Source organism: Biomphalaria glabrata, chromosome 15 (genome assembly GCF_947242115.1).
Source record: "Biomphalaria glabrata chromosome 15, xgBioGlab47.1, whole genome shotgun sequence".
Classification (NCBI taxonomy): Eukaryota; Metazoa; Mollusca; class Gastropoda; family Planorbidae; genus Biomphalaria; species Biomphalaria glabrata.
Window position 1 is genome coordinate 18440957 of NC_074725.1, and position 21157 is coordinate 18462113.

The 21157-nt window shown below is 36.2% G+C and overlaps 2 protein-coding genes across 6 annotated transcripts in view; one reads left to right on the top strand and one right to left on the bottom strand.

The window, feature by feature from the left end:
* Positions 1-21157, bottom strand: part of LOC106056378 (long-chain-fatty-acid--CoA ligase 4-like) — a 67438-nt gene that overhangs the window by 37626 nt on the left and 8655 nt on the right. The window contains exon 1 of one of the 4 annotated variants that reach the window (XM_056012431.1): positions 2684-2832. The exons of 1 other annotated variant lie outside the window; for it this stretch is intronic. The gene's annotated coding sequence lies outside the window, so the exon portion shown is untranslated. Of the gene's footprint in view, positions 1-2683; positions 2833-21157 lie in introns of those variants that run through there. 2 more of the 4 variants (XM_056012434.1, XM_056012432.1) reach the window with 2 other exon arrangements.
* Positions 2892-5100, top strand: LOC129923097 (uncharacterized). Of its 2 annotated transcripts, none has more exons than XM_056012438.1 (4): positions 2892-3396; positions 3563-3749; positions 3972-4109; positions 4289-5100. In XM_056012438.1, exons 2-4 carry the CDS (start codon positions 3635-3637, stop codon positions 4390-4392), a joined length of 357 nt encoding a protein of 118 aa, XP_055868413.1. In that variant the 5' UTR covers positions 2892-3396; positions 3563-3634; the 3' UTR covers positions 4393-5100. The 2 variants fall into 2 exon arrangements, with proteins under 2 accessions (XP_055868413.1, XP_055868414.1); XM_056012439.1 differs by having other exon boundaries at positions 2892-2983.

Below are 21157 nucleotides of genomic sequence, written 5' to 3' on the forward strand. Positions count from 1 at the left end.
AGACGGAGATCAGCAAGTCTGGGGCAGTCAAACAGAATATGGGGACCGGTTTCCTCTTCTTCCCCGCAGCGGGGGCACCGTGAATCAAAATTTGGCCATAGCCGCGAGAAATATGAGCCAACAGGACAGTGGCCTGTCCTGCACTGTGCTATAATAGCTTGCTCAGGCCTGGTCAGCCTCCACCACGGGGAAGTGCGGTCAGGGCGCCTCATGCGCTCCCAGACTCCACGGGCTTTTTGAGACTTGTCCCAGCACTCAAACCACTTTTCCATTTCACAAATCTAGATTAGATCTAGGTTTTATAATTCATAATAGATATATAGATGTAATTTTTTTTTATCTAACTGCCATAGAAGATCACTCTAGATCTAGACCTAAAATCTATCTAGATTGATATGATGATGATCTGTTCTAGTCTAAAAACCATAATGATAATTTTAATGTGTACCTGTAGTCGTGTAGACAGAGTAGTACAACTACAAGATTAGATTAGATAATTTAAGACCTTTTTATAAACTAGATCTATAATAGACATCTATACAGACATATTAGTCTAGGACTAGGTCCTTACTCATTGTACCTAGACTAGATTTATAATCTATCTAGAACTACTAGATAGATCTAGATCCAGAAGGGGATGGTTACTAAGACGTCTAAGAAGAGTGTCAAACAGTCAAAGACCAAATGGACCTCATTCGCCAAAATGACTAGTTACAAGATTGGTAAAAAAAAAAAAAAAAACTGTCATGTACATGTGATAACCATTGTTGATTCAAATTTGGTCATAATTTCATGAGTTGCATAGAAGAGATCTAGGGAAGCATGTGTCTCAATGTTGTTTGTTTAAGATTGGTGAATGAGGTCCATTAAGTAATGATTTTAAGAGCAACATTACTCATTAGCAACATGAACAAACACTGAATTGACTGAAACAGAACTCAAATTTATAACATAACACATCATAAAAAAACTAAGACTTAGATCTAGATCTAGATTTCAATCTAATCAGATCTAGTCAATTCTAGTCTTAGTGAAATTGAAAATTAGTCATCTTATTCTTATTATAATATTAGTCAGATCTCTAGAATAATCTCCCAAGAGATGACTAGTGAGTCTAGTTGATCTAGAGTCTAGAATCTCTAGATCTAGAATAAAATCTAGATTGATTCATCAATGATTAATAATCATTCTATTTGACATTATATGTAGTACATAGATCTACTACTAATTAGATCTACAAGTAAATAAAATATTACTTAAAATTACTACCATTACAATTTACAATACATGATTACTTATTTACTACACTCTACACTTACAGTAGATCTATAGTAGTTTATTTAATTCGGACATTACATGAATTCGGACATTCGCTATTTTTTTGTGGTCATTAAATAATTATTTTAATATGTATTATAAAACTAGCAGGCTGTATAATGTGCGTGTCCATTTTCCAATGATTCTGACTCAATTTCCTTCCATTTAGCTGTCTTTTTATGTAAGAAAAACGAATTTCAAATGTGTTAGTCAGGTTGTTGTTTTTTCCTATGTTACCCGGACGACTTTACCTCTTCCTAGAGTTAAGACTATATTTTTTGATTGGCTAAGTCTATACTAATGAGCCCGGCAATATTTATTCTGTTTTTGGAGCTAATTTATTTGTTTCATAAGCCAAGTTTTCTAATTCCATACAAAAAAAAATTAATACGGTGTCCGTATTAAATTACGATTTTCTTACCAAAATTTATTTCGGACAGACAGTTTTGGACATCAATAAAAATGATCTTATATTATATTTGTTCGTTTGTTGTTGTTTTTTTTAAATAGAGAATAAATGGGCAAATGTTTGGAGTGAGCTTGGTACATTGAATGAAGTTAAATGCTTAGATCTAGACCTACTAGATAGATCTAGATTTATATAGAGAGAATATAGAGGATTCAGTTAGGCAAGAATGGCTATCGTAACCTGTAGGGGCCTACTATACTACGAAAGATCATCTGTATTAGAAATTTATTAAATTAAAAAACAAAAAAAACACAAACATTCAACACACATCTAATCATGCAAACCCCAAACATTCAACACACATAAAATAAACAAACATTAAATAAGTCTTAAAGTCGGTGCAGAAATCACTATCCGAGTGACATAATTTTGGTAGAATAAGTGTGTTCATATTTTTATTTTTTGTGTTCGTATTTATGCATAGTTTGAAAACATCGTAATGATTTCATGTGAGGGGCTATGCCTGGGGATCTTAAAATTTAAATAATGTTAATATAGAATTAAAATCTGAGTTTATTGATGCCTAAATATAGAGACTGTCCGAAATAAATTATGGTGTCCGGAATCAAATAATGTGGGTCAAATGTGTCCGAATTAAATGAAAACACACAGCCTCTTTGACCTTAAATATAATAACAAATATAGGTTAGAGGAACAAATATAAGTAGTCATCCTTATTCTCCTTTAACTAAAGAAGATTTTGATACGTCATTTTCTTTTCTATGTCAAACCATTGTAAAATAATGTGCTGTCAAAGTCAAACTTTCAAATTTGGGCCTATAGTTAATAGTACTAAGTATAGGATAGGTCGATTAGGTGTCCGAATAGCGTAAACTACGGTAAACTACTCTAGATCTCTAAATCTAACCTAAATCTAGAAAAATATCTATAATATACCTTGTTCTATGGGCTGTTATCTTTATTATATCTTCATTAGTTTTACTTTTATAAAGTCATCAAGGTATGGATTAGTATGATAGATGACTAGTAGATCTAGTACTAGTAGTAGTACTTGTAAATACAAACATCGGACATTTTACTGATGAAACAAAAAAACTAGCAGTAGCTTACTATAATGAAACAAAGTTTTATAGGACTGGGTGAAATCCAAAAGTTTACTACTTTTAAACAGAACAAACTTGAACTAAATGTATATAACTAAATGTTTAACACCTTGGACCCATCGACACTTTATTTGTATGTGTGTAAAAAATATCAGATTTATTTTTTTTAAAGAAAGCAGGAGTATAGATCTGGATCTATAAAAAACTGAATACGTTAGTTTTAAATTTAAATTATCCCCGAGACGACCTTTGAGTGTCCTGTCCACAGAAAATGGAAAATTGTAAACAATTATAATAACTTCTTCGCTAAAAGCTAGTTTAATCCGATCGGATAATTTGAATAATAATCAACTGTCTATTACAAACTAATCCATGAATATTGTTGGCGTATCTAAGCTTGGCAAAACAGCAATGATTAATAACAATTCTGTGATAGAATTTTATTTTGCGCAGGCATCCCTATAAACAAAGCCCTATCGAAACCATTCTGGCGCGGTGTGGGGTAATAAGTTGTCTGATGATATATATAGATCTAGAAAGTTTTTGGTAGGTAAATCATTTGATTGTCTATTTATAAATGCTAATGAACTAAACTGATAGCCTTTTTGTATAACTTTGAAACTTTTTGTAGTTGGTTTGTTTACATATTCATAAATGCTAGTTGAATGTACTGTTTTTTTTTAAATAACTGGTTTAAAAAATGCTTTTGCAGATAGCCAAATTGTCACATTTTGGTGGCATACATTTAAAGCATGCCATTAAAAAAATATTGGACTAGATCTATATGATGACAACAACACTGCAATGTCAATTCAATTGGGCTGGTAAACCAGGCTGGAAAGGGAACGGAGTGGCTAGAAGAGGATTTCAACATTGCCAACTTTGTTTAGTAATTGCAGGTCAGTGTAATATAGTCCTTTATTTTGTCAGTTTATTTGAAAATGTGATGACACTTGTAAAGAATTTTTTGTTTATTTCAACATAAATATTAAATAAATAAGTAAAAACACACCACTCTTGATTGTCTCTTGCTAGTTTTTTTAAAGGCTCTTTCCTGTCCTATTGGCTTTATCTAGTATACTGCGTCACCATGTTCTTTTTGGTCTTCCTCTATGTTTCAGATTCTGTTCGACGCACCAAAAACTTGGAAACACCCACTAACGAAGAAGTATTTTCTTCGATTAAAGTTTACCTGAGAAATGCACGTGACAGGCAAGATGGTGACAGGCAAGGTGGTAGACGTATAAGACTGGAGACAGGTATGGCTATTTTATTAAAATCATTTTTATTAGCTTTTGTCAAATAAAATTTAACTTCTTTAGATTACTATATTATATTATTAGATTTATTGACGCTTTAGATTTCCTTGTAAATTCTTTTTTGTGAGTAAATGTATATATGCAAAAACAAGTATTATCCTAATCTTTTTTTTTTTCAGATGCTGTTGGAGAGATGGTCTGGCATGGTGACAATGGGTACAGCCTCAACTTCTTCTGTTTCATTGTAATTAGCCACAGCCCACATTCTAGACAATTATTATAAATTAGTGTTTAATAAATATGTATGGTTACAACATTCGTTTTCTGCTCCTAGCCTAATTTTTTAAATGACTTTTTTCAACGTTTATAATTAAATTTATTTTTTAAATTTTTATTTTCTGTTGTAGATAAATAATTTTGTAAAAATAATTATTACTTTTTTATTATATGTATAAATATTTTTATTTTTGTGCAAAACATTTTTTTTATTCAGTTATTAAAATTTTAGATTTTCTTTCTTTTTTTTTTGTACATTTATATTTTATTGTATCCTTGATGATTGTAAGCTTTAAATATATGTAAATTTACATATTTATAATTAACTTTTTGTTTTTAACTTTATTTTTATTGTCTTAAATTAGAGGTTATGTTCATTAAGCACACTGATATTGGTGTATTTCTATTTTATTATATTAAATACCATTTTTGTTTGTGTCCAAAGTTTTTTTTCTCCTGTATTTTTTTTTTTTAAATCTCAGTCAAAATTTCTAATTTAATAGTTTGATGAAAATAGTAGTTTTTCTTAAATGAGACATAACTTTTAACATTACATTTTTTTTTCTATTTTACAGTTATTTTTGTCTCACATACATTAAAATTTTTTTTTCACTGTTTAATTAAATTTTGTATTAGCTTTATTAAGTTCGAATTTTATATTACAAGTTTTATTTGATTCTGGCGTCATCATTTTTAATAATAAATAAATCTTTAAAATGAATTATATTTTATTTTTTATTTCATTTTTATACTTGGTATGAGTGTGAAATACATCAATTCAACCTGTGTTTAGAAACAATATAAAAAAAATATTAACACTACATTGTATGTTTTATAAATGTGCATCAGGACACCTAATAAAACCTTAATTTTAATTACTATTTTAATAATTAAAAGTATGGAACAAGTGTTCTAAGTGCAGTAAAGCATCAAAGGTTATCCCTAACTAAACCATAGGGACTAATACCGATAATGGCACAATAAGGGTTATCCCCAATTGAGCCCTAATAAATATTTCAATTACTAAACCATTGGGGCCAGCATCGGCATTAAATGGGCCCAATAAGGGTTATCCCAATTGAGCCTTAATAAATATTTCATTTACTAAACCAATGGGTCCAGTATCGGAACGATATTGACACAGTAAGGGTTATCCCTAATTGAGCCCTAATAAATATTTCAGTTACTAAACCATTGGGGTCATCATGTATGGGGTATCTAGGAGGGGTAGCACCTCTAGTGGACAGGCAGTCGTACCCTCTTTTTGTCGCCTCTATCCTAGACCGTCTCTAGCCCGTGTCACTCTCAATCCTCTCTGGTTGTCCCAAGAAAGGTTGCCTTCCCAAACGACCGAATCAGAAACCCCATTATTAATGAACCATGCTGAGAATTACTCCCTTAGAGCACGGAAGAGGAAGCGGGCAGTGAGTTTTAAGGTGGCCTTGTCCCCGTACAAGGAGAGACCTAATGCCGCACATGGACCAGTATATATCTCTCTCTCTCTCATTTTCCTGTCCCAATCGTCCCTCTTGCAAAACGCGACATTCATAAAAAATGTGTTTTACTGTTTCATCGTCCTCCACGCAAGTGGCGGCACCGTGTGTCGTAGTTCTACTTCGATCGTCCAAACTACGCATCTATTGGACAGTGTCCGACTCAAAACTGGGCTAGGACGGCCTGTTCCGCACGGCAGAGCTCCCACCATGCGTCCTTTCGGTTTGGTCTACTCAACTATTCCCAAACCACCAGGAATGTCTTCCACTTGCAGGAGCAACTCTTCCACTGTTTCTAGGACACCATCTTGTCCCACATATCACTTCAACTGTTCCCAAACTTGCTGGTGTCAGTGGCGTGTCCCCTGTCGATGATCCACTCTAGTTCTGTTTGAACTTTCACTTAATTAGGCGGGAATCTACTCGTCAGGACTTTCTTGAATTAATTATATAGTATTAATTTGTATAAGTATTAAGTCAAAATAAACAATTTATAGCCTGGGAACAAACGGGCGTAAAACTAGTACATTTACAGATTAAAGCATACTTTGATTTGTTAACAATTTCACCAAGATAATGATTTCACTATTTTATTTATTAGATGTTAGCAGGGACGTTAAAAATCAATTGGCCGATGAGGTTGTCATCATGAACAAGTAAAAAAAAATGTTTTGTAAATCAATTCATCCTTGACTTCCAAACTTGAGGTCGTGGGTTCGAATCTCAGTGCAGACTGGGGTTTTTAATTTTGGAATTTTTATGGCGCCCCTGAATCTACCCAACTCTAGGGGTACCTGACTTTAGTTGGGGGGGGGTCTTAGCAGTGCTCGGGGTCCTGACGAGTGTCCTAATAGGGCCTGCGAATATTGGTACGATGGGATGACGGAGGCCGCCCCTCAGGCGAGGAGCTTGGGGCGATTTCCCTACTCTTCCCTACTCGCTTACCCATGGGGCTTTCTCTGGTGCTATCCTGTCGCCGAACAGATGCCTCTGATACCTAACTAGATAAGCTTTTGCAATTCCTCTAGGAATTGTGTATCTTATGGTGTAAATCATAAAAATAGCTTTAACATTCAATATAATTTATATTTAAATGAATTAGAAAAGCTTTCAAGAGAAACTAAACAATTTCTAACACAGATTGTTAAATATTGATATTGTTACCTCCCTTGCCATAGTCTCCATTATTTATTTTATTCACAGACCTATATAATTATAGGTCTGAATTTGTATCATATAAATTAATATAAATCAGACCTTACTTTAAAAAAGGAAAATAATAACCTCCTATGCATGCAATGCGTCGATCTAGTCAATGACCTAAACTCTGCTAAGTCGTTGGTTTTCCTGGCTAATTCAGTCAACCTATTCCATACTCCAATCTAATGATACTAAGGAAGAAGGAGTATCCTTGCAATATTAAAGCACTGATAACCAATTAGTTAATTAATTATTTGTAATTAAATTATATTGATTGATAAAGAATGTTTTTTTAGAAATTTAGTTGTAAGTGTGAAATTCTTTCCCCTGGATAAGCCTTGCTTTGTCTTTTAATTATTTATTTTTTTATTCTGCTTGTCACTGGGTGAAAAAAAAAATTCAAAATCTGTTACTACTCTATTGGGTTATCGATCTTTTTTCAAATGCTAATAAAATGTGTTGTCTCCCGCTATCAACTTTCCTTTTCATGTGATTGAAAAAAATAAATTTAAAAAAATGTACAGTCTTGCATGGTGAAATTCGGTCATGGCACCAAACCGCAGGGTCCTGCACTATTGCAAGAGAGGCTTTGAGCCTCTTGGCCCTCACTCACGTTTGATGATCATTTCGCTTTATGTAAATTATTCTTTCCAACAAGATCCCATGACTAACAAATCAAGGCGCAGTGGCGTAGATAGGGATTTGGGGGCCCGTAGGGCTTGACCTTTTTAGGGGCCCTTGTATTTTGACATTCGACATCATGACATGAGATAATGTACTTAATAAATACGTCTAAATTCAAATTGTTACAGTATATAACTAATTCTTTTTTTAATCATTACGACACTATTAATGAATAATACCGTTGTTTATCGGCGAGATAATGTACAAGTGTAAATCTCAATCATGTCGCCTCACGTTGCGCTTTCTGTGCACCAAAAGGTATCTATAACTTGTGGTCTTTAACGGGCCGCTAAGAAGATTTACAAAAATTATGTCTTTAGTTAAAAAAGAATGTTAACATAGGAGGCACATCAGAGATTTGGCTGCACTTAAAAGTTTTTGTAAAATTCCAAAACTGTGATCGAAAATGAAATATTTTTTACCTTTTCCACCAGCATACACGGTTCAACTGGATTTAGTTCGTAACAAACTTAATGAGTAAGCAGAGAAATTGACTGGATGTAGCCACCAGAAGAAGACCTTCGCCGTAGTTTGGCTAATTGAAAGCTTGACATTTCTAATATTGTTAGACTGCAGGAGGCACAAGGTCCCCATTAGCTTAATTTCATTTTTAGTGAATTCAGCGATATTATTATTTATTTAAATAATAAAACTAAATTTACAATTAAATTTAATAATAGTAAGCCATAAAATTTAATAACTTAAAAAGGGACAATTCAAAGGATTCAAAAGTCATAACAATGAGATTAATTTTTGCGTGTAATCGCTGTAAGTTATTTGACATAATTTTTGTATAACAGTTAAATAGTAACGGACTGTTATTGACAGCATGAAAATTAATAAATAAATGACATTTTATTCAAATTTGCTTTCTCACACTTCTTTATTAGTATTTTACTTAGAAGGGGCGCTGGCGGATTTTTTAAAAGAAAAAAATACATAAAAGGACGGTAGACCAAAAAAGGCCCAAGACCACTGCTCTAGATCAATGATTTTTAGTATTTTTAGCGGCCCCCCAAAAGTGGAAAAGACAACATATAAATTATATGGAATGTTTGTCTGTCCGTCCGTCCCGTTTAGATCTGGTAAACTAGAAAAGATAGTGAAAATCCGACATCATAATATTTTAGACCATTCAAAGAACTGATGCAACCGCTACTTTTTTTCTTTCTGGAAGTGAAAAAAAGATTTTTTTAAATCACTTATGCAAGCAGTTTTTTTCATAAAAATACACCACTTTTATAACTATTCACTATTAATAGTAACAAACACTGACGGCCCTTTAGTAGGGGAGATGACTATTAGCCAAATTTTCAACACATTTATGCAAATGGTTTTAGATTTATTTGTAAAAAAAAAATAATTGTACATTTGTATTGCTAAGTTTAATAAGTTCTGTCATAATAACTACTACATTTACACACAAAAAAAAATTAACTTTTTTAAAGAGAAAAAATCTATTTAGTATGCATATAGCCTAAGTTGGACATAATTTAAAACAACAATTAATAAGTAGTTTTTCATCTTATAGCGTAAACTGGAGGACAGTAGGCAAAATATATTAAAATATTTTTTTTCGAAATATTTTTTTTTAAGATTTGAATAAGAGATTGACCCTTTACAAAACAATTAGATATTCATTATAAGACATTAGTTAGGTTCAGATTAAACCTTATATCTAATTTCACGTATCCTTTGGTCTGCTGGACCACTAGGGCACCACACAAGATCTGTCAACCTTCATTCTCCATTCTTCTCTGTCATTTGTCTTTGATAGAATTTCATTCTGATGTTCCTTCTGAAAATATTGAAACCTGCCTTTTTACCTGCCTGGGTGGACCACTTCGGGGGCCGATTTTGAGTTTTGTGTTTCACACAAACTGTCTTTGTAACCTTGTTTACTCTACACGAATAGTAAGATTACATGGCATTTGGGTAATATTTCATATTTAATGTGAAAAAAAAATTACGACATTCACTTAGTGGAGGTCCGGGGAGAACTTTCGAATTTGGACCCCCCCCCTCACCCTAGCTACGCCACTATCAAGACATGCATATGTGGGAGGGTTTTAAATTTAAAGAAAGCCATGTTGTGAAAATATTTGAGGTGGGGGTGAAGCTCAAGAGGGAATGTAACCTGTTCACGCACGATTGATTTTATTAATTCTCGGTATTCAGACAAATGCCCTTGCTATATCAAGACAGCGCCCCCTACAGGTGACTGTGGAAGTAAATTCCCTTCCCACAACCACATTCGGTAAACAGTTACAACTTGTAGATGTAACGACGTTTCCGGATGGATGAAACTATTGTACACGTTGATGTCAATGAGCGGCGATGAAGTAATTAATTGCTTAAATACTTATTTAATAGTTCACATGGTCATGGTTCATTAAATGTTACTACCTCTAGGCCCTACCTTTGTTTTGTTTTTTCATGCCTACACACCTGAATGTGGTCTTGTAGTCTCTCAGTGCAAGGTGAGTGGCGTTACAGCAACCAAGCGTGAACAGAGAGGCTTAGATTTCAAGTTTGACAAGAATATTAATTTTATTTCATCATGATTCTTTTTTTTTTTTTTGCTTTGACTCCAATAATTAAAACCGCCTTGTAGGCCTATGATTTTATCGAAGCTTCCTTTTCTTGATTGATATGAGCATGATCTTATTGGCTGTATGCACGAAGATGATGAAGGCTTGCAAAGACAAATACTTTAAAGCCAAGAATAGGTTGTGTCTAATTCGTTCTGTATATGTTAGCTTTAAATATCTATTGCCTGTCTATTTTCATTGCAGCAAGACAACATTTTTATTACTTCGAACTAAGGAGAGTTCAGATCGGAGTTAGGCGTTAAGTCCTGCTCTAGAAGGGGCTTCGCGTGGGCGTAATTACGAGTTTGTCAAAAAAAAAATCTTGCTGTGGTGCAGAATGTGGAACAGACCACCGCCTCATCATCACAAAACTAAACATTCGTATCCAACCAAAGAGACGTCCGCAAAAATCAAAACCCTTAAAAATGCCAGCCTAGCAGATGACAAAAAGTCCAAAAAGTCCGCCACACCGTTCCACATGGGGGCCGTCATCAGTATCCCGTTAGCTGGAGTGGCGGCCTTTGCACGGAATAGTGGCGTATACAGTATAGGAATATGAGACAAGCTCCCCGCAGTCAGCTCTGTTCTCGGCCACTTGTAGCGAGTGGGGCCCAGGAAAGGGGACGGAGCGCTGTGTACACGGCACGGCCCGGTCTGGCCCAGTCAACCGATATGGCCGTCTACCGTTGGGAGCCCTCAGACAGGACAGGGGTGAAGAGACCCATGTCCAGGCCTGGTAGTTGGATAAAAGCCTTTCTAACCACCAAGGGGATAATGGCGCCTACGGCGCCTACGCCCTACTGGACTTCACTGAAGGTAACCGCTACGTAGTTCATCTCTATATAGTGGACTTCTGAACCCTCCAACATTAGAACGACAACAAAAGGAATAGGTTGAAGTGCTATGTGTGATTTGTCTGTACAGGATGTGACAACGCTCTTTAATTCAGTATGCTGCTTACAGCTGCCAATGTCTATTCCAACTAAAATAGATTTGTTTGACCTGGTCGACTGGCCACTTGTGACACGTTCGTGAATTCATCGTTAATTTAAATACTAAACAATAAGTTGAACGTTTAGGGCAACTAGTTACAGACAACATCGGCGGCGTTTGGGGGGTGGCGAGTGGGGCACTCTTTTGTCACCGTCAGCACATCGTACAAATATTTGTGGCCCTGATCTGACACTCTCTCGGGGCCCCGTGCACTCAAAGAACGCCTCTGAAGACAAACTTATAATGTTAATTTAAAACAAAGATGATTTTAATTTATTTTAATGACAAACTTGGTTGGATTCACGCAACATGACCTCCATAAACCTTTAATCTAATTCCGAGGACTTGTTTTGTCTTCAATAAACCTATCCTTGTAAGTTAGGCTCAATATCTTTTATGTCATTTATTCATTTTACCTTCATCCTTAACAATCCTCGTCTCTCAAGGATAAGATTGTATCACTTAATCCCTAATATACTTCCTAGTCCTATATCGCCGTCACAAACTATTACAATCCAGGCGGTATGTTCCCTTTGTGTTCCCTCTTGAGTCCTGGTATTGAACTGAGAGAAACAGTTTCACGAATTCTTTGAACGATGGAAAGGAAAAGATAACCTGGTCTTTTTTTCATTCACGATTCTCGAAACGCTACAGCCAATCAGTCAGCACTAATTCACCACAGTCGGACACTTAACTTTAGTGCTAATCCCTAGATTTCTTAAGATGAAGTCAGCTGTTAGGTATAGCATACTCGATGTCATGTGAGAAATGAAACTGATTTATATGAGAAGCTCTCTTTGTAAGAAGACAGAGGGACACCAATAAAAAAGCCGCCTATTAAACCATGTTACAAGTCTCTACGTTTTCAACACAGATGCCCGTTGGGGCGGAGACTTACACCATATAGCATAAAATAAATAACGTGGATAGAAGTTAGTCATACAGGAAAAAAAAGCGAAATATTAAAAAGTACTTCAAAAAAAAAAGAGGCTTAACTAAGAGTTGATATAAGCTTTGTAACAGACAGACAGCGTGAGTTGATATAAGCTTTGTAACATACAGAGTGAGTTGATATAAGCTTTGTAACAGACAGACAGCGTGAGTTGATATAAGCTTTGTAACAGACAGACAGCGTGAGTTGATATAAGCTTTGTAACATACAGAGTGAGTTGATATAAGCTTTGTAACAGACAGACAGCGTGAGTTGATATAAGCTTTGTAACAGACAGACAGCGTGAGTTGATATAAGCTTTGTAACATACAGAGTGAGTTGATATAAGCTTTGTAACAGACAGACAGCGTGAGTTGATATAAGCTTTGTAACAGACAGACAGCGTGAGTTGATATAAGCTTTGCAACAGACAGACAGAATGAGTTGATATAAGCTTTGTAACAGACAGACAGAGTGAGTTGATATAAGCTTTGTAACAGACAGACAGAGTGAGTTGATATAAGCTTTGTAACAGACAGACAGAGTGAGTTTATATAAGCTTTGTAACAACAAACAGGATGTTTAAAGTTATTCATATTTTGAAATAGTATTGCATATCAGTTGTGTCAATATACCTTAACTGACATATACATAAATAAATTAATAAATTGACCATTTTTTTTAATGAATGAGGCTTTTTAATGTTCTTTAACGTACATTTTGTTTCAGAAAACTGAATGCATTGTTTCATCAGAAAGCAAATTAAAATAATTCTCTTGGGATTAGTTGGTCAAGTGGTAGGGCGCTTGGCTTTCGAAACGAGAGGTCTAGGGTTCTAATTTTATAAGTGAGATTTTCAGTTCGACAAGGCCACCTTGCACCTAGTTTTGCTAAGGAAGACTGGCCAACATCGGTCGTAGTACTAGTAACATGACACTATTGCATTAGTTTAAGTCATCATCATCTGTACAGTTCCAATCCAATTAAGAGAAGTTTATTTGGTTTGGAATAAAAGTTCGCCATCTTCTTCGTAACTCTTCTGAATTGTATTCGTTTTCAATTGTTCAGTTTTGGTCCCACAAGTATCCGGATATCCTGTGTCAATGCTTTCTAAGTGTTATCATACATGTAACAGCCATTGATTGGCCGTTAAATTGTATTCAAACAATAATTACCGTTCTTGCGTAGAGAAGTCACAATGCTACATAAGTCCTTCTTACGGCGGATGTGACGCAGGAATGGTTATCAGATCATCTTCCTCGTCGGCTGCATGCTTGAATGAAATCATGGAAGAAGTTCTGCGTGTCGTGCAAGATAAGATTCACCGTCTTTCATTCACATTTCCTAGCACCTTGCGATCCACTGCCATTCTTGGACAGGTATTTCCATCTTAGATGACGGAAGTAAACTCTGCACCCAACTTAACAGGTCATAATGACATTTATACATTGAATAAAAAAGGTTGTTTAGGATGTTTTCTTATTTGTTTCGTTGTTGGGAAACGGAGTTCGCGTGGCCGAGTCTGGGTAGGGATGAGCATAATGTCAAAATTAAGATTTTTTTAATTAGAAAATACATTTGTCCTTGCAATAAAGTTTCATTAAATGAAAGCTCACAAAGCTGTTTTTCTTTTTTTTTTAACCCAAGAGGAGGTTTTAATCATTTCAGGAGATTTCCTGGTAGCCCATGAAAATCAGGAGGCCGCGGAAACCATGTTATTATATATAAGTTATAATGATTTAATTTATTAATTTACTCTTAGAATTAGCGCTGGGCCTATGAAAGTGCGGGGCCCACTGCGACCGCATAGGTTGCAGTAGCCTAAGGAATTTAGTCACTGATTTTTTGCTTTGATTTTGTTTACTTTAGGAGAGATTTTAATACTAAACCATCACTTGCCCCAACGCAGCATGCGGGGTTTGCAGCTAAAACCACATCTGAAATATTTTTAAAAAGTAAATTACACACTCAAAATTCTATTAGCGTAGCCAAAAGGGTTTTGAGTTTAACCCCACTTCGGCGGAGTATGAAGCTAAAAAATATCTTATCGATATAAAAAAAAAAGCAAATTACACACTCAAAATTCTATGAGCGTGTTTTGGGTGTTTTGAGTTTAAACCCGATTTCAGCGGGGTTTGATGCTAAAAAATATATTTTTAATACAATAAAAGCAAATTACAAACTCAAAATTGTACGAGCGTAGCCAAATGGGGTTTTTAGTTTAAACCCCCTCCTCCAGAGGGCTTTTTTTTAAAGTTTAAAACGCCTCCAGATGGTTTTGAGTTTAAAATCCCCCTACAGAGAGTTTTGAGGTTGAAAACCTCTCTCTTCAATATTATTATATTATTCTAAAGCAAACTAAATTCATCAAATTCTATGAGCTAAGGGGGTTTTGAATTTGTTAAAAGAAAAAAAAAACTCCAGAGATTTGTTAGTTTAAACCCCCCCCCCCCAACAGATGATTTTGACGATAAAACTTCCCTTTTCGATATAAAATCAAAATCAAACTACAGTCACCAAATTCAAAGAGTGTAGCCAAGAGAGGTTATACATTTCTACCAGTGGCTGGGCTCCATTAATAAAGTGCAGCGAATAGTCATCTGTCGAAATTGAAAAAGACTAAATATGGCTCAACAAAGATGGCTAAGACGGATTTTAGGAGTCAGTTAAAGAGATCGGGTCTCAATCAAAGAAATCCTATGCCAAACTGGGAGTCGACCCCCTTAGTAAGGTTGTGTCAGAGCGTCGCATGAGGTTTGCGGGGCATGTTCTCCAACAAAATGAATAACGTGACGGGAGAAAAATCCCCCCCCCCAACCCCACCCCGAAAAAAAATCCTGGCTACGCTCATGTGATGCGCTGTACTTTGCAGATATGCTCTACACTGTGTTCCGAAATGTTACGAATCATTGGCTCTGATCAAATTTTAGTCCATTGTACGCTGCAATATATTTATTGATACGTTCTAAGTTTTACCATGCGTTACTCTGAAAGTACTGTGGTGCATTCATGTCTGAGAAATAAGGGGGTGTATTCTTCGTGTTCTGAGCATGGGCGGGATTTCCGATATAATTGAATGTTCAAAGCACTTGCCAACGAGAAACCAACAAGAAAGCATCGACTGTAAATCACAGGGTTCAACATAATTACCTTTATTCAATTTGGCAACCAAATACGGAGGGAGGGGGGGCCTCGTGTTTTCTTAACGGACAATCTTTACGTGATTTTCTTTTCAACTGGTTTACTTTACACGCTAGTTTGTTATCTTGGCATTGAGGTTTGTTTTTTAAACTTTTCCTTTTATTTCATTGTTTACGTTTTCTATTGCTGAAAATTTATCTCCCCTTTTCGCTGTTCCAATGCTAAATCGATATCTGTCGTTGTTTGTCGAACGTAGGAGCCTAGGAGATAAACTATAAGGCTGGACCCACGCCCTCGGCGGCGCGCCCCTTTCTGTTAATGAGACGTGTGTGAAGGTTGATTGAAGTCGCCCTGACAGTTGGGACTTCACTTAAGAACGAAGGGTATTTAAAAGTGTCACGAGGAGTTCGCTATCGAGGATATATTTAGCCAGCCTGGCAACGCTATTAGTCCAACCAATGACGTGTCGGCTTCAATAGACACGATCTTTAAATAAAATTAGTTCTTCGTTTTTTGTTTTTTTTTACTTTTTTTTATGACCCTTTTTTTTTTATAATCCCAAAGAATCCACACAATAAAATGCAACGGACGATGATAAATATTTATATTCTTGTGTGGCCCATTTTGATTGTGAAAAATCAGTATTAGAAGACTAGATGGTTTAACAATTGGATACTAATGCAATACCACATCTTTGGTGGAGATGGACGTGTCTCTAGCTAGATTTAGTCATTACAAAGTTGATATCAATTCACCCTTTCTGTCTGTCTGTCTGTCTGGTACACATTTTGAATATGTTATTTCTCCCACACTCATTCTCGGATCAAGTTGAAACTTTATACATTTATTTATTGTTAACAAAACACAAATCAATAGTTAAATAAAATTAAAGAACTAGTTAATTAATAATTTGTAATCAATAATTTTCTTTGATACCAAAAATGGAAAATAATCCTTCAGTATTAAGAGACATGAAACATGTCTAAAAATAAGGGGATTTGACTTTCAGATTGCCAGAGTGAAAAGATGTTTTTTGTAGTGAGTACGATTTTATTTAAAGTACCATTTTATATTATTACCCGGTACTAAAGTCTACTACATTGATTTCATTTTATCTCAAAATAAATGTCTCTCTATTGTAATAAAAGTTAAATTTAATCTTGTTCACAAAGAAGGTATTCAAGTTGTTTCAAGTTTTAAAAGTACAAATATACTACACCTACAGCGGTCTAGTGGTCTACCAGTAGTTTGGTGCTACAAGTCAACGACTGGCAACAACACCCAGGCATGTGGGGGCACTAAGCTATAACTTTTGTTGCCTTTAGGTAAATCCAGCACTGTCCAAAAGCAAAGAATTTTATTAATCTAACAAACGCCCCCTGTACAAAGACCATCGAGTGACTTCCTTGTGTGACGAACATACTTTGTTTCGTTGACTCAAAGCACAAAACTCTTAATTTAAAACACCCGAGCCACGTTCAACAACCTCAGTCTAGACAAGGGATAGTGGGTGGAAGGGGAGGGGGAGCAAATGACGATTCCCCGCCACGCATAAAAAAAAAGACGAAAAAAAATTGTTTTTCAAAAACAAAGCTTATGTTCAGTTTCATTTCATCAATTGATTTGTGTAAGTCTATTTGCAATAGATGTAGACTAACAATAATAAATCTTTGCGATTACAAATCTTTTTACCAATTTTTTGTATTTTTTTGTTTAGCGCAATGTCATGCTTTTAGCTTTCTCAGTGATTCTACAACTGTTAAGAAAGAGAGGGGGAGAAGGGGGCATCTGCCACTATCGCGTGAATATTAAAACTTGCATGTACATTTTAAGTTTACATAGCAAAAGCAGCGCAATATATTAAAAGTGAGGTGCAGGATAATAATATCATCACATGGCACTATTTTCGAGTCTGGCGTTTAAGGAATTAAGGATAAGTGCATTACTTCCCCTGACTACAGAGACCCATTTGCGACCTCGATATTTTATCACATCTAATGCAGACAAAACTGTTGTCCGCGGGGAATGATTTTCCATTCTCTTTTATCTACCCACTCCTTTCTTCGGCAAGTGTTTTTGTTTGGGTCCCAAATGTGTGTAATTGATAATACTCCTTAACAAACCCGACGTGTATTGTTTAAATCTTGCTGTCCAGAGTCTCTAAATCTGTTTCTCTTCCTGTCCAGAGTCTGGAAATCTGTCTCTCTTCCTGTCCAGAGTCTGTAAATCTGTCTCTCTTCCTGTACAGAAACTGTAAATCTGTCTCTCTTTCTGTCAAGAGTCTGTAAATATGTCTCTCTGTCTGTCCAGAGTCTGTAAATCTGTCTCTTTTTCTGACCAGAGTCTGAAAGTCTGTCTCTCTTTATGTCCAGAGTTTGTAAATCTCTCTTTCTACATAATATTCGTTTTAAATTTTGTACGCCAATTTCCTAGAACTATATATCTATGATGTCAAAAAAGTGAAAGCAGATAGAAATCTTGTTCACACGCTTTTCCGGAGAAATGTTTCTTTTATTTCGTCAATAATTCTGAACTTATCATAAATTCCCACTTTGAATGCAAAGCTTTACGTCAGAGATGGTGCACGTTTTAGTCCGGTGTATCAAGTTGACGTGAAAGCAGGCGTACTTCCGGGACAACGTGTTACATTGAGCTTCCTGTTTCGGAGTAGCCTACTTGAAAAAAGCCTGAAGGAATCGCTGCGCTGCTAGAGATAACTTGTCGTTACCATCTTTTAAGTGATAGCAACAATTTCAGTTGTGATAAAAAGTTGTGTGACTTTGTCTCTGTTACTGTTACTGTGAGGGCGGGGGAAGTGAGGAGTTATTGACTGGTGCAGACCATTGCAGACTCATTATCTGCCTTGATGATTTTGTTTAGAGTACCAAAAGGTTGTAATTATTACTAGCAATGCATAATTCAATAATTGTATCCACACTTGAATATTTGGCATGACTTTCTGTTAACCCAAAGGCTAAAGTTAATTCTTTTAATTTACATTTCTTCCTTTAGACGTCAATAGTCTCATATCCCTCATTCAAAATAACGAAAAGCGCTAGTGTAATCTGATTCCACTTTCTGGTATTAAAAACCTACCCATTAATAAACCCATTAATAAACCCATTAACATAGTTGCCCACAACGGGTTACCTACGAGTTTGTGTGAAAATCAAGCTCCCTTTGTTCATAATATAATAATAATAATAATAATAATAATAATGTAAGCCTGCATCCAGCATAACAAGGCAAGCCCTAACCTGGAACCCCCATGGAAATGGGAGGAGGGGACGGCCCAGGAATACATGGCGCCGTGATTTGGAAGCAGATGGGCAAGACGTGAGGACAGTTGGAGAGACTCGCCCAGAACCGAGATGCCTGGAGGAAGCTGGTTGGTGGACTCCTATGTCCCAGAAGGGACCACAGGCAGAGATGAATATTAATAATAATAATAATCTTAATTAACCGGGATGAAATGTGTTTAAGAATCGTGCATTACACATAACACTACACTATTAGAGCTAACAATTTAAATGATAGCACACAATATACATTCATACCCCGGTTTCTCGAAAACATTACAGTGCGTTACAATTTGCTCGAAGTTATTTTACGATGTCAGTCAGTGGTGCTGTGATGTCAATAAGTATTGTTACCGGTTTTATTTCAAGACTTCGTGACGGCAGCTGTGACACGTCAGGTCTGAAAGTAATTCTTGTGAATGTTTATGTCTTATGGCTGCCTGGTCATACAATACGTGTGCTGGATTGTCATTCGTTCGTTTCGAAGATCCCGCGTTCATACCCTGCCATCGAAAGGAAATTTTCTATCATCTTGCTCACACAGTTTGTTCCAACTTTGTTCCAAGAATGGTTACTTCCTCAACACACCAGGAATCGCTTCCAACCTGCACGAACCACCCTTCCACTGTTTCTCACCTTCTTGTCCTGACAACCCTACACAGCACCTCAACTGTTTCTCACCTTCTTGTCCTGACAACCCTACACAGCACCTCCACTGTTTCTCACCTTCTTGTCCTGACAATCCTACACAGCACCTCCACTGTTTCACGCACCTTCTTGTCCTGACAACCCTACACAGCACCTCCACTGTTTCTCACCTTCTTGTCCTGACAACCCTACACAGCACCTCCACTGTTTCTCACCTTCTTGTCCTGACAATCCTACACAGCACCCCCACTGTTTCTCACCTTCTTGTCCTGACAACCCTACACAGCACCTCCACTGTTTCTCACCTTCTTGTCCTGACAACCCTACACAGCACCTCCACTGATTCTCACCTTCTTGTCCTGACAACCCTACACAGCACCTACACTGATTCTCACCTTCTTGTCCTGACAACCCTACACAGCACCTCCACTGATTCTCACCTTGTCCTGACAACCCTACACAGCACCTACACTGTTTCTCACCTTCTTGTCCTGACAACCCTACACAGCACCTCCACTGATTCTCACCTTCTTCTCCTGACAACCCTACACAGCACCTCCACTGATTCTCACCTTGCTATCCGGTACACTGGCCATTATCCCTTTGGTGTTACTGCAAGCGCAGCGAGCAAAGCTCTATCCCAAGACTCTTCTTTCTTAACACTGATGTCTTAAACCAATTCTAAACGGTGCGCTAGTGCGCATAATAGACACCGATTCAGAGAGTCATAGTCACAACAATTTTATATTGCACCTGACAGTTTTACAACAGGAAACTGGATACTTTCGTTTCGTCGAACGATCCCGGTCCCAGCCATAAAAATTGTTAACTAACAAAACCATTTAAAGTTAAGAGAGTTACTTTTTAAACTAAAACTCGGCAGATGATTGCTTAAAATTAGACATCCAGGGCCGTCTTTACCTTATAGCTATGTCTCCATTGAGGGAAGGTGGGTGTTTATGAAAGGTCTCATATTTCATATGCGTGAGAAGTAATGATCTTCTTTATTGAAGGAACGTCTGCAATTGTATAAGACCTGAAATACAATACTGCTGTGAGACAGTTTATTACCGTCTTGGTTTAAAGCCCAGAAGAAAGTCAAAGAATACTGATGTAGCCACAATTTTAATAGGATTTTATTTTTGGACGGGGGTGGAAATGGCATTGTGAACTAACCGCACCTGTTACATCAGCCCTGGCGACTCCTCTCGTTAGAGGTATACTTTTATAGATATTTCAGACAATAACGGGACACTGTGTTAAATAAGACATTAAAAATTTTAGATCTTAGTGGCACTTTAAAAAAAAAATAGATTTGAAGTCGGAATAACAAGTTTCAAGCTTCTAACCGGCCGGTCTTACAACATTGCACGCAAAGGTTTAAACAAAAAATACACCAAATCTAAACAAAGACGCGCTCGACCACACCTATGGGTCCTTACGTACAAGAAATTTAAAAAGAAAAACATAAACACTAAAAGATTACAAATATTTCTAAAGAATTCAGCACATTTTTATGTGAGAACTTATAATAAAATTCCAACTATTCTAGAAGAACGTTTAGTATTCTGGGGGAATCAAAACATGATTAAGTAATCCACATAGCACAGCTCGCGTAGTTGTTCTATTTATAGAAAAATCACATGATGACGCACGCCATTGTCAAAGTTGTACGCGTAGACAGCTTGGAATAAGTGGCATCCAGACAGTTTCTCTACGCAAGCTGATCCTCCAGGTAGAATTGATGTACACTCACCAAGAATTTACCTGGGGGATAACTCTATGGTGCGTC

What these genes read in the sequence shown, in the direction of transcription:
- LOC129923097 (XM_056012438.1), top strand. Translation starts at nt 3,635, where the DNA reads ATGATGACAACAACACTGCAATGTCAATTCAATTGGGCTGGTAAACCA. An exon ending in ACTTTGTTTAGTAATTGCAG is followed by an intron (nt 3,750 to 3,971) that starts GTCAGTGTAATA and finishes TCTATGTTTCAG; the next exon opens with ATTCTGTTCGACGCACCAAA. An exon ending in ACGTATAAGACTGGAGACAG is followed by an intron (nt 4,110 to 4,288) that starts GTATGGCTATTT and finishes TTTTTTTTTCAG; the next exon opens with ATGCTGTTGGAGAGATGGTC.